The 12,930-nt window shown below is 37.2% G+C and overlaps 1 protein-coding gene across 2 annotated transcripts in view; it reads left to right on the forward strand.

Annotated features, from left to right (window-relative positions):
- Nucleotides 1-12,930, forward strand: part of POLA1 (DNA polymerase alpha 1, catalytic subunit) — a 184,703-nt gene that overhangs the window by 73,409 nt on the left and 98,364 nt on the right. For both annotated transcript variants that reach the window (XM_062488096.1, XM_062488097.1), the window contains 4 exons: nt 623-754; nt 2,769-2,943; nt 10,294-10,472; nt 12,213-12,344. In XM_062488096.1, the coding sequence (XP_062344080.1) occupies nt 623-754; nt 2,769-2,943; nt 10,294-10,472; nt 12,213-12,344 (618 nt within the window). The remainder of the gene's footprint in view (nt 1-622; nt 755-2,768; nt 2,944-10,293; nt 10,473-12,212; nt 12,345-12,930) is intronic.

Genomic DNA, 12,930 nt, shown 5'->3' on the forward strand with positions numbered 1-12,930 from the left:
AAAGTTCCTCTGTTTTACTGCTTCAGAAAAAAAATCTGTTTGACTATTAAGTCAAGTGTAGAAGTTGTTTCTAAGAACTGGGATGACAGTAAATATTTAAGTGTAGCATTTTATTTTCATTGTGAAGTCTCAGTAGTATGAGATACATGGAAATATTTAAATTCAGTTGTATCCTCTTGCTACAGAGCTTGTTAGATACACTTAGCTACACAGTATTCAGATTTACTGTATGACCTTAATGAAACATGAGTAAGAGGCAAGTCTCTGGCTCTGTTTTTGTATTTTGCGTAATATTGTCATCTTCAGTTTAGTTTAATTTTAAAACAATTGCATTATGATCATAATGCTAGTACATTTTTCAGATGGTATTTGTAAAGACATCTTTTTGTTTTGTTAATACATTTATAAAATTTGAAGGACTGGTACCTAGGGCTTAACATATGGCAAATACATTCGTTACCATTTTTTTAATCTTGCTTTGTGTTTCAGATAAACTTGAGAAAAGTGGAAGGATGAAGATACATGCTATGTAATCTTGTCTTTTAAAGTTCTGAGTTGTCCATTACTGAAGTAACAGATTTTTCTTACAGTTATGTTTCTGTTTTCCCCTTTGATATTTTAGGCATTGACAAAAGATCCCCAGGATTATCCTGACAAAAAAACATTGCCACATGTGCATGTTGCCATGTGGATAAACTCTCATGGAGGCCGAAAGGTGAAGGCAGGAGACACAGTGTCATATATCATTTGTCAGGTAAAAATGTCTCTCTTTATAGCTAAATACTAGGCATTGTGTTGAGATGTGGAAAGAAAACCAGCTCAGCTCCTGGGAAAATATGTTTTAGCATTTCTTTCTGGTGAGGTAGTCTTATATTTTAAAATAGTTGGTTTACTGTACTAAATTTAATTTTATAGAGTGTTGTGATCAGCTCAGCAACTATTTCCGTATAGTGACTGGTAGAATCTCCCTAAATTCATTCATGTTTGGAACTAGAACTTTAAAGAAAATGCTTAGTCTTTGTTTTAAGTAGAAGGAAGTTCTGGTGGTGAAGAACCTTTCATATGTGGAAAGCTAATTGTGGTTGGTTAAATTAGTTTCACTGCTATTTCCAGTCTCAACCTGTGTCTCTTCAGTTAATAGTCATTGGATCTGGTGGTTCCTCTGCTGTACAGACTGGGAAATTTGAGCCACTTTCTGCTTTCAGGTGTTTATCCTATAAATGCTTATCACTATTTCACAAATACATACTCCACTTTGATTCTGCTAATGAAAATAAAACAGCATAGGTTGAATCAAATGGACCAAGGATCTCTTAGGCCAAGTTGATCAGCTTGACAATGTGACTATTTCAGCTCCTTCATTATTTTCAAACTGAAAGATACTGTATTTGACTTAATTGAGAGTTCTTAGCCTGGCATCCCAAAGCTGCCAAGACTTTTGAGAGCTGAGCCACGGGTGCGGCTGAGCAGTGGCACAATACAAGAGAAGAATATACTTGTTGAAAGAAGGGAGCTGAAGGAGTTGCATTGTAATTATTTTTGCAAAGCAGCTGGATGAGCTGAATAGTCCTAAATTAATTTTGTTCTGAATACTAAGTTGTCTGAAAGGAGTAGGAGGGACCAATGGCTTGCAGTCTGTCTTTATTAGTGATGAGTTTTCAGTCCATGGTTGCTGACCCTATTGAAACCAGTAGCTTGTCTTAAATGAAAAAATGAAGGTGTCATATATTTTTCTGAAAAAAATCGTAAAAGAGACTGTACTTAGGAAAAAAAACAAAACAAGCAACCCAAAAAAAACCCCCACACAACCAAAAAACCAAAACAGTTGTGTTACTTTCCCCACCCTGCCCCATTCCTAAAGATGTTTACATCTATTACGGAATCTTGCTAAAATAGTGCTTTAAGTTTTGCTTTAAGATTTTTGGCATGCATTAAAAATGAAATTTCCTAGTGCAGTTGAAGAGTGGGATTGCAATTCTACAGATTTAAATGAGTTATATTTTCCAAGAGTACTGTACTCTTAGATCTAATACTTAATTCCTCCATGTATATTGTTTTCAAATCAGTTACTCCCTTCCTAAATTGAATTATTTTTCTCCTTATCTTCCTCTTTCAAATAGGAGAAGAATGTAATGTATATTTTAACTTCTAAGTGGTGTTTCTCTCCTGGCTCGAGATGTCACCATACATTTCTTTCAGTATTTCTGAATATTTTAGAATTTCCTCTTTCAAATCAACACTGTTGCCTCTGTTATTTATTCATATGCCAATGAGTGATGGTCCATTCTCTGACCATTCATTCTATTAGTTTCTTTGTCGAATTAAAGAATATAAATTTCCTATCAAAACAGATACAGTTTTGATGACCGTGACTTAGAATTTGCTTGTTGTGCAAAACGGTAATGCTGGTTTAGTACAAAGTGAATCCAAAATGCATGCCCTCTGTGTATTTTTAACTGGGCTGATGGTTACAATGTGTTTTCATTGTGCATTTCAGAATTGACAGATGGGACTGTTTACTCTGTCTACTTGTACTGATTTGCACGTGTAGGCTGCAATAATACAAGCTGGTTTTGCATTCTTGAACTTGCTGGTTGATGCCAGCATCAGCAATGCAGTTTTTTTACTACTGCTGGATTTGTATTGGGTGCATAATAAATCAACCAGAAGAGTGTGTAACAATTTTTGCATAAAATAATTCATAATTTTTGAAGCGTAATCCTTTGTATAGACCTTTTTCACACTTTGTTTTGCATGTGTCTCCTTAGGATGGATCAGATCTCAGTGCCAGCCAGCGAGCTTATGCTCCGGAACAATTAAAAAAGCAAGAAAATCTTAAAATTGATACTCAGTACTACCTGTCACAGCAAATACATCCAGTAGTTGCTAGAATATGTGAGCCCATAGAGGGAATTGATTCTGTTCTTATTGCAACATGGTTAGGTAAGTATTCTAAATTCAATTTATTTGAAGAATTGCAAGATCCAAAGTGAGAAGTTTTAATGTATGTTTTCAATAGAAATACTTGCCCAGATCAATCTTTTTACATTGAACAATAGCTTGTGTTACACAGCCTGTAGAAAGCAGCATGGACTCTTAAGTGTATTTATAACTTCTGTAGAATAGTGTTTTTGAGAAGGTGATCACTAACATGAATTTAATCTTACAATCCTTTTTCAGAGTTGCAAAAATCTGCTTTTCAGAAATGACAGTACTCTTCCATGTCTTTGAGATTTTAAGTTACTAAAGGAATTCTGGGGTGTGCATCTGAACTCACATTTTTCCAGAGAGAAATGCTGGCATCTCTGGTATCTTCCCAGGGAAAAAAAAAACAGTCATCATTACAATGAAAGAGTACAAATTTTTGCTAGGATGTAAGTGAAGACTTGATTGCTAGAATTGACTTAGTGGATAATAGAAACATAAAATCTTAGTAACAGTTTTAACTGCTTCATATGAAGGAGTTAAATGGTACTGAAACCAAGAAATGCTCTCGAAAAATTTAACTAATGTTAGTGATCCATGAAATCAACAATTTTAATTCAAACAACACGGAATTGCCCTTTTGTCTGATAATTTGATTTAGAGATTTTTCTGCCCAACTGTGATTGCCTCTTTCTTCTCGATTCCCTAGACTTCTTACCTAGAAAAACTGAAAGGTTGAAAATTTGTTAACAGTTCTATTGGGTCTCTCTTCTTGAAAATGCTATGCTGTGTGTGTGTATTCCTTTTAGTGTTGTTTCCTCCCCAAAAGTGATTAACCAACAGACTTGACTGATCTACTTGATAAAGAGAAATTTTGTGATTTGTATCTCGCATGTAGTTCATTATTTTTAAAACTGTTGCTCAAGGACATTAAAGAGTTTTTAATTTTGCTGGCTATGAGATTCTTGACAAGACTGCCTTTTCTCTAGGAGAACTTCTTAGAGAGTTGCTCTGTGTCAGTTTAATAGTCTGTTTGTGCTGTGCCTGTGTCTACAGGAAGTTCAGACCTTTGTTCAGAATATCAAGAAGTTACTTTGTTCAGAATATCAGAACATCCAAAGGAAGAGTTAGCCACTAGCACTTTGTGTTTAGGTAGAGAAGGCCAAGATCTAGGATTTGACCAGTTAAAAGTTATCTGGTAGCAGGTTGCCTCAGGACCCCTCACCTGTTTAACTGCATCTCTGTAGCTCCCTCAGTAACACAGATTACCTTGGAGATGGTACTTAGAACCTGTGCAAGAAAGGTCCTGCCTTGCTGTTTCTCAGGAAGGGGGGTGATAGCCATGAAGGTTCTTAATCTCCCAAGACAATCCTTGTAACATGCGGCTTTATCCATCCCCATTTCTGAATTGTTGAGAAGAGGTTGAAGACAGAAATTCTGCTCTTTCTGAATCAGCAAAGTGTTTCTTGGAGGCATTTGTTGTTGCCATGTGTCCTCAACAGCTCTCATGCTTTTGAGGAGGTGTCAGCCCTGGTCCACACATGCAGGCTGACCACACAAATCATCCTGTTTATTATGTGGCAAGGCCTTGGTATCCAACTTTCCCTTGATGTCAAAGTCGACTGTGTGGTATGCCTGACTGAAAAGGTCAAGCACTGTTGGTTAGGTTGAAGGGGTTTAAAATAGGCAGCAAACTTGTGCTTCATTTAGTTAAAAGACAGGAACAATTTCTGAACATAGTTTATTGTGTCTGGCAAAGATTATTAGTCTTGTAGAGTTAAGCTCAAATTCAGAGCTCTTATTCACAACAGGTTAGATTTTTAGAACATGCTGGCTCCCTTCAGACACCTAAATTAACTACCCAGATCTTAAGGACTCTGTGCCACTCGATAGCACCTAACGTTTGCAAATGCCTGTGCTGCTTTTTGCACTGTGGTACGTTCCGGATGAAGATTTCTTTTATCATCTGTAATAGCATCATGCAGCTGAAAGAGTTTATTAATAGTCCACAATTGTCAGTCTGAAAACCTGTATGTATCTATTGCACTCTTAGATCTGAAGTGTGTTCAGTTTGACCTTGCTGTACAGTCAAAATTTTATCACCTTCCCTAGTTTTCCCTTCCCTGTTTTCTTGGGGAAGTTTAAATTGAGCTTGAGGGTAAAGTCAGGTCTTTTTCAAGACTTTTGATGTGCTTAGGTTTTCATATACAGCACTTGATCAGAGCTGTGCATAAGTCATTGCAAGCTGAAGTTATCTTCCAGGGTATTTTAATGGTACTGGAGGCATAGTCAAGTTTTCTTTCATAGAAATTGAAAATCCTTTGTAAGATACAAAAGAGTACAATATACTTGAGTCCAACTTGCTAAAACAAGCAAATATGGAAACTGCTGATCTGTAATGCTAAATTGGGCTTTTTTACTTTGTATTTTCATAATGATACACATCCAAATTTCCATTGTTTTTCCCATCTTGTTGCAAAAAGGCACATTTTCCTGCTCTGAAGGATATATAAGCATCACATCTATGGACCAAAACCCCGTTGCATTCTCACTGTGTCTTCCTCCACTGGTCAGATAAACTGTGTTACGTAGAGTATGTGTCTGTATATGGAGAGTGGTTGTAGAAAAAAAGATCTTGGTTGCATGTTTAACAGAATTTACAATAATGCATATTTATAAGGTGAATGTTTGCTGTCACCCTTCTAGTCTGAGTAGATAAAACTGAACTCTGCTAGGGAAGCTTGGCTCACAAAGTGCTGAAAAGTTCTTTGTTCTGTCTGTGCTCAAAGCAAATAATTTTAAATTATTTTAAACACTGAAGAAGAGGAGCAAATAATGCAACTTAAAAATTGCAGAGAACCCCTTAACATCATATTTATTCACTATGGAATGAAGCTGAGAGCCAGCTTGTTTTGGGGTGCTGTAGGAGGTCAGCCTAGTGTTTGAGAGATGGAAGTTCCTTGTTCCCAAAAACGAGAACCTCAAGGGCATACTCCTGCATTCACTCTCTGTCTTGAAGTTTCTGAGGAAATGCAGTGGCAAGATGAGGATTGTCTCAGTTTGTAAAACTAAATAAAGTGTGCAATCTAATCAGGTATATAATTTAATAAATCTGATCTTCCTAAATCTTGGAGACCTTGCTTCATCCTTAAGATATCTAGCTTTAAAACTGGAAGAACTGTGTGGCACAGCAATTTTCTTACTGTATTACAAATAATGATTTTTTGTTAATACGTAAGTACTGTTCCTTGCTTCAAAGAAGAGTTGCATCTTATATTTGTGTTGTCAGAAATAAGCAGATATTATGGAAGCAGAGTACTATAACCATGGGACTTCTGTAGCTGTTACAATATTATTTGCTTCAAATAAGGGAAGTTGATGACTGCTGTCCTAGACAGTGTCACGATGTTCTGAAAGGGGTGTGTTCTGCTGCCTTACAGAGGGATGTGCACATTGGTGCTCTGCAGATTGCTTGGCATTGGGCGTTTTTTACGAATTTTTAGGCTGATTTTAGGGGGTCATGACTGGTCCTGATGAGGCTTGTCATTAGGAGTACTGCTTCCTGCTTTTACACAGTGTCTGTGTTACTGGTTCTTGTAAGGAAATCTACCAGCACCAAATATATTGGCTTTTTTATTGTCTTTAAAAAAAAATATGATTAGAGAATCTTTTAGGTGTCTTCAGGTGTGTAGCAGGTGCTCAGACAGAAACCAGGATGGATGCTGTCCTTGTGGCATGCAGAATTTACCTCAGGTTTTGACTTTTTTGTTGTTTTCCTCACATGAGGGAGCGAAGTGATGAAAATTAAGATTAAAGTCATGACAGTACGATAATTAGCCCTACAGTGTGTGAGCTTTGCCGTTTGTGGTCTGGCTGGGTGTTTTGAGATGCTCCAGACCTGCTCAGGACCTGAGAACCGTTAAAGCGCGTTGGATGCTCCGAACGAATAAAAGAAAGAGTGAAAATATGAATGAATAATAGAACCAGCGCTAAACTGAGTGAATAAAAGCAGCAGTACCGATGTCAATGAATCGGCCAACAGCCCGGCCCCGCGGGCCCCGCTGCAGTGCGCGGCTCCGGCCGCGGGGTGGCAGCACCGGCTGCCGATTCCCGCCCGCCCGCGCGGGGCCCTGCGCAAGGGTGCGGGGGGAGCGGGCCCCGGGAACGGGCCCCGGGAACGGGCCCCGCTAACAGACCCCCGGGAACGGGCCCCGCTAACAGACCCCCGGGAACGGGCCCAGGGAACGGGCCCCGCTAACAGACCCCCGGGAACGGGCCCCGGGAGCAGGTCCGGGAGCAGATACCGTTAGCAGCCCCAGGAGCAGGACCCGTTAGCAGATCCCGTTGGCAGGTCCCGTTAGCAGATTCCCGGGAGCAGGTCCCTTTAGCAGGTCCCGTTAGCAGATCCCGTTGGCAGGTCCCGTTAGCAGCCCCAGGAGCAGGTCCCGTTAGCAGATTCCCGGAAGCAGGTCCCGATAGCAGGCCCGGGCTCAGCACCCGGCGCTCCTGTGCCCGCGGGGAAAGGAAGGAAGGAAGCGCACAAGCGATCCCGCGGAAATGCTGCTTTTAAAATACTGCCTTTGGTAAAAATCTCTGATCGTGTTTTCAGGTTCTTGAGTGAACTGCTTTGCTTGCCTGTTAGTGAAGGTTTTAATAATTCCGTTAAATAATTCGGGAACAAACCCCCGAACTTAGTTGTGTTCCTTAGTTTGGTCACACAGCTTTCATCAGTGTGTTTGTAATGTTGCAGTGCTTTGTCCTGCATCCAGCCTTGTAGTTTTGGTGAGGTGATAAAGCTTACCTGCAGTTCAGGTAATTTAATGATAGCACTGAAGACTTTTTCCTGTCAGAGAAATTCGAAGTACCTTTGATTTTTTTTTTTTATTGGTGTCATGAGGGTAAAAAAAAAATAAAATAAAAAAAAATTTAAAAAGAGTTAAAAGTTCAGTGATTAGTCTCACCTTATTCATTTAAAAATTACCGAAACCAGATTTTTTTTTCCCACCACCCAATTAGATAGCCTGTGTTTTGTGTATCAAGTGAAATAATGTGACCAGTTTGACCTGGTCCGGGAGGATACCAGTTAGGGTGCTGAAATGGATTAACTGAGCCAAATAACTATTCCTGAAAGGAGATAATAGATAAAATAGTTCCCAATTCCACAGGATAATTAAGGTAGGCATATTCTCTAAAAGCCTGATTTGTAGTCCCTTGTATTTTACTGTGGCTGTTTGCACACCAAAACTCAGATGTATGCTTGGTTCAGTACAGTATGTTTTTTGGTTGGTTTTTTTCCAGCCAAAATAGCTAAGAAAGTTCATACATAGGTGTGATTGAAATTACCACAATTAATTTTTTTTTCTGTTAAATTAATATTAAATGACCGATATTTACTGTCACTTTTTGACTCAATGCTGGAAAATTGCAGTTGTCTGAAGACTAGAATTTGTCTCCTTTTATGTTATAGTGAGCTACTTTGCTCCATATTTGCCTTTTTGGAAACAACCAAGGATTTCTAGCTGAACTGTAATGGTGTCTGTATCAGAAAGTTGGAATGATGTTTTTTCATTCCACTTCTGAACTCAGACTAAGCTGAGGATTTTTGTTTTCACCATTAGTATCTTAGATCCAACCTACTGCATACTTGATTTTTTGCAAAATCTGGCTACTGAACTCCAGTTTCCTTTCTAAACCTTTTACCTATTACCTGTGTGCTGCAGATATATTACCAACCCTTTTATTTTTAAAATAAAGGCAAAAAAAAACCAAGAAAGAAAACCCCCTACAGTCTTTTTTTGGGGAGATACCATGTGTATTAAAGTGTAAAATATGCTATTAGTGTATTTTGCATAGTATGCTTTTTCTTTAAATGAATAGTGCAGAACTGTAGTAAAAGTTTAGAAACCTCCTGGGGGTGAATTGTTACCTTTATGCATTGACATTTTTTTCTTTTGACAAAATTAGGAAGATGAATAAATTTTAGTGAAACCTATATTCTATCACCAAATAAACTTACTTGGCAATGGATTTTTTCCTTGTACTTAAATTTGTTTTAAGATTGCAACATAAAAATTCAGAATAGTGGTATTAAAGTCAGACATATAAAATCTTTTATGTAGAGACAATCTGAGTCTGCCTGTGTAACACAAGTGTTTTATAAATGCTGTAATATTTGTGTAGTTTAACTGAATATTGTTCCTAACCATTGTTTTTGTCACTGTACAGTTACCGTAAGGTGAAGCTTCACATTCTATTTGTAATCTTTGTTACATTTCTTACAGGAATTACTACATTTTTAACTGAGATCTATGCAGGATATGGTTTAATACATGGTAGTCTGTTATTTGGTTTAATGTCTGTCAAAAATATCTTTTCAAGTGCTTCTCTTAATCTTTTTGTTTTACTATTAAAGTGAGCAATAGTTTTCTGAAGGATTTCTCCTACACCCTCATTCAATTAAGTTATTTTTCCCAACATGTGTTTTTTCAAAAAGTTAACAAAAAAACCCCTGTAGATGAGATTCATGGACTTTTAAAATGTTGCACATGACAAAGGATGACAAAACCTGAGGATTTTTATTAAGTTTACTTTGGCAGTCTTATTCCTAGAATAGTGAACTTCGTGCTTGCTTGCTTATTTACTTATTTGTGGTTGAATCAGTATTTCTGGGATCTCTTTTGTGTATTTATTTGTTTAAAATCTTGAGTTCTGGCAATCAAAAATAAAGCACTTTGTCTCCAGCGCTGCGGTTTTAAATGCTGCTGCTGAATTTTAACCACTGCATTAGATTGAAACCTCCATGCTGTTAACCACTGAGCCAAAATGAAATCGACCACTGCATTGAAATCAGAGTTGGCAGTTGTGTACGGACTTGAAGGAGTTGGTAATAGCAGTGCACCCGCGTTTCTTTAATGGGGTTTTTATTCTCTGCTTTTGGTTTTAATGGTGCCATTTTGATTTAAAGACTGTTTCTTAATAATGATGCACATTTTTATTGAAATATTTTCAATGTAACTTAAGGAGAAAATAACAATAAAGCTATCCGTTAGGAGTGGTTTCCTCAGAAACAAAATGTTCTCTTGCATACTCCCATGATAATGCAGTGTGCTTGTTTTATTTATAAAGCAATCTTGTGTAAGAAGATAAGTAAGATGATTTCTTCATGTCTCGTGAACCTTTATTCATGGTTAAAAATTGCAGAATGTATTTATGTATTATAGAGGAAGTTTTGCTAAGGAGAGATTTTTCAGCTTCTGAATTTACATTTTGTAACTTTCTTTTGAATCTGCTTCACCAAGCATATGAAAAATAAGCCTGCTTGCATGGTCGACCTCTTAGTCTTTTGAAATTTTTGTTTCTTATTAATAGGACTGGATCCCTCCCAATTCAGAGTCCATCACCATTACCATAAAGATGAGAATGATGCCTTGGTTGGTGGCCCAGCTCAGCTCACTGATGAGGAGAAATACAGGGATTGTGAAAGATTCAAGTTTTGCTGCCTCAAATGCGGAACAGAAAATATTTATGACAATGTCTTTGATGGTTCGGTTAGTTGGTTTTTTTGTTTGTTTCGTTTCTGTTCTTTGGTGAGAGAGAAAAATGCTTGTAGAGAGAACAGCTTTTCAGATGGGATTCATATCATGTAGGAGAAGATACCATATTGTTTCAGTCTTTCTATTTATAGCTTTGGAGCAGATAATTGCTGATAGGATGAAATAGTGCTGAAATATTTTTCCCATCTTTGCATTTCAGCTGTGTCATCTTGCAGAACGTTTGAGATTATCTGGCTTCATTAATCTGTTTGCCCACAGTAGTGAATTATTGTTGGTGCTACTTTTTAAAGGAATCTTTATCTTAACACCTTAGTAACTTCCAGTTCTCTATTTAATAAAACTTGTATGGCAATGGCAGTTTCTTATCCTAAATCATATTAATTGGAACAAAGTACTTTTTAAACTTGTGTTTATCTTGCTATATCCCACCTCCCTTCTTGACATTAAGGTTTCTCTATGTTATCTTTCCTTCTTTCTCTGTGAATTGAATAAAAAGTCACAGGGATACATTCTTGTTGAGAAGTTCTGCCAAAAATATATCTCTGACCTTGTATCACAACTTGAAGTAGGGCCAAGTATTTATCTCTACAGCATGTTGTGTATGTATTAGTCATCGGCGAATTAGCGAGCTTCAGAGCAATGAAAACCTTGAAACTGAAAGCATATAAATCTTTTATCTAAATTAAAAGTAATTATTTTAAGTTAATTTGGACAAACAACAGATGTTTTGTATTTTTTGAATCAAAATAAAGCGGTCTTTAAGAGGAGTGTAAGAGGAAAAGACACACAAATCGAGTGATACTTTGTGAATCCTTGACTTTTTGTTCGTGGCAGCTGTAAATAAGACATTTAATTGCATGTAGACTTGACAAGTTGCAGATGGGCTAACTGGAGAGGAGTGGATGTCAAACTCCTTAAACAACATATATCCCCACCAACAAACTACAGAAGAAATCCTGAAACCAAGCCAAAAAATACCCTCTATTTAATCTGGAATTAGTAAGTGTTGTGAATGGGAGTTTAGCCAAGATGGCTCAGAACAGCTCTTACCTTGAAAGTTTTCTGAAAGATGTATGACTTTCCAGCCTACCACACTGGTGTTATATTAGTGAGAATTCCACAAACTTAATTTTAGTGTGTGTTCACACAATACTTCCAGGTCCTGAAATTTTAATGCCAGGTGTTCAGAAGGTTTTGAAAATAAGGGAATGAGGTGGTGCAAAAGTAAAAGAGCTGTTCTTTGAACCTGGAGAAAATAAAAGATTAAAATATGATAATGTGATTTTTCTTTAATGAGGTTTGTCTTGACAGTCCTGTTGGTAATTTCATCATTATTATCTGTATGGTGATTTCAAAGTTCTGATCAGTGGACTGAGGCTGAAGTTTGTTCCTGATGAAACAATGAACCTGGGGGTTTTTTGTGTGGAGATGGGGGAGCATGATTTGTCCATAGTTTTGTTTGTTTGTTTGTTTTACTCAACATCTCTCTATGAATCATTAACTTAGTGGTGTGTTCTCTAAAAGAGCTTTCCTTTAAGAACAGAATAAAAATATCTCTGCCGTGCAGTTTTCCCATATGTGTGTGGTCAACCACGACAGGAAGAAAGAAGGCCCAGATATTATGGACCCTTTAAGACTATATTTTAAAAGTAATGTATTATGTCTAAAGTCCTGTGGTAACTTCTGTTTCCATCATCAGTCATAATGATGCTATTTTTACACTTCTGCTTTCAGGGGCGATTTATTGAACCCAGCTTGCAAAGGTGCAGCAAGACAGAATGTGAAGAGCCTCCCTTCAACTATGTGGTTCAAATGGACAACAAGTTACTCTTGGATATTAGACGCTACCTCAGAAAATACTACACTGTAAGTATGCAGAAAATCCTCTGCCATATGGAGTGAGTTTTTGAAGTAATGTTCAGGTTTTAGTGACTGTCATGTTGCCTTTTTTTTTTTTTTTTTGTATGGTATAAGGTAATAGTATGCAACATCAACCCCCAACTTTCTGGAAAAAAAAATCAGTGAATTAAAAAATTCATTTAGAATGTTTGTTTTCTCAGTTCTGCCTCAAGATAGTTAGGTATATTTACATTTTTATAAATGTATGTGTCAGCATTATTACAGATGTAGTAGCTCTCTGTTTTCCAGATTTTTTAGCCAGAATGCATTATCGCAATTTTAGGAAAATCTGTGAAGCCTGTCAAATATGTAGATACCAGTTTCTTATGTAATTGAAATAAGATTATCTTTCTTCAACTCAAATTGATATCTATTGGCTTGCATTGTAAAAGGGGAACCCAAATATAGCTCCGTAAAAATTCTTTGAAGGATTGTAGGGAGGGAGATACTATGGATCTTTCCTAATAATGATTGAGAAGGGAAAAAATGAGAAGGCTGGGTAGTTAATTAAATTGATGTAACTCTCTTTTTTTTGAGAGGTAGTGCAAGAAAT

The sequence above is a fragment of the Cinclus cinclus genome, chromosome 2, assembly GCF_963662255.1.
Source record: "Cinclus cinclus chromosome 2, bCinCin1.1, whole genome shotgun sequence".
Lineage (NCBI taxonomy): Eukaryota > Metazoa > Chordata > Aves > Passeriformes > Cinclidae > Cinclus > Cinclus cinclus.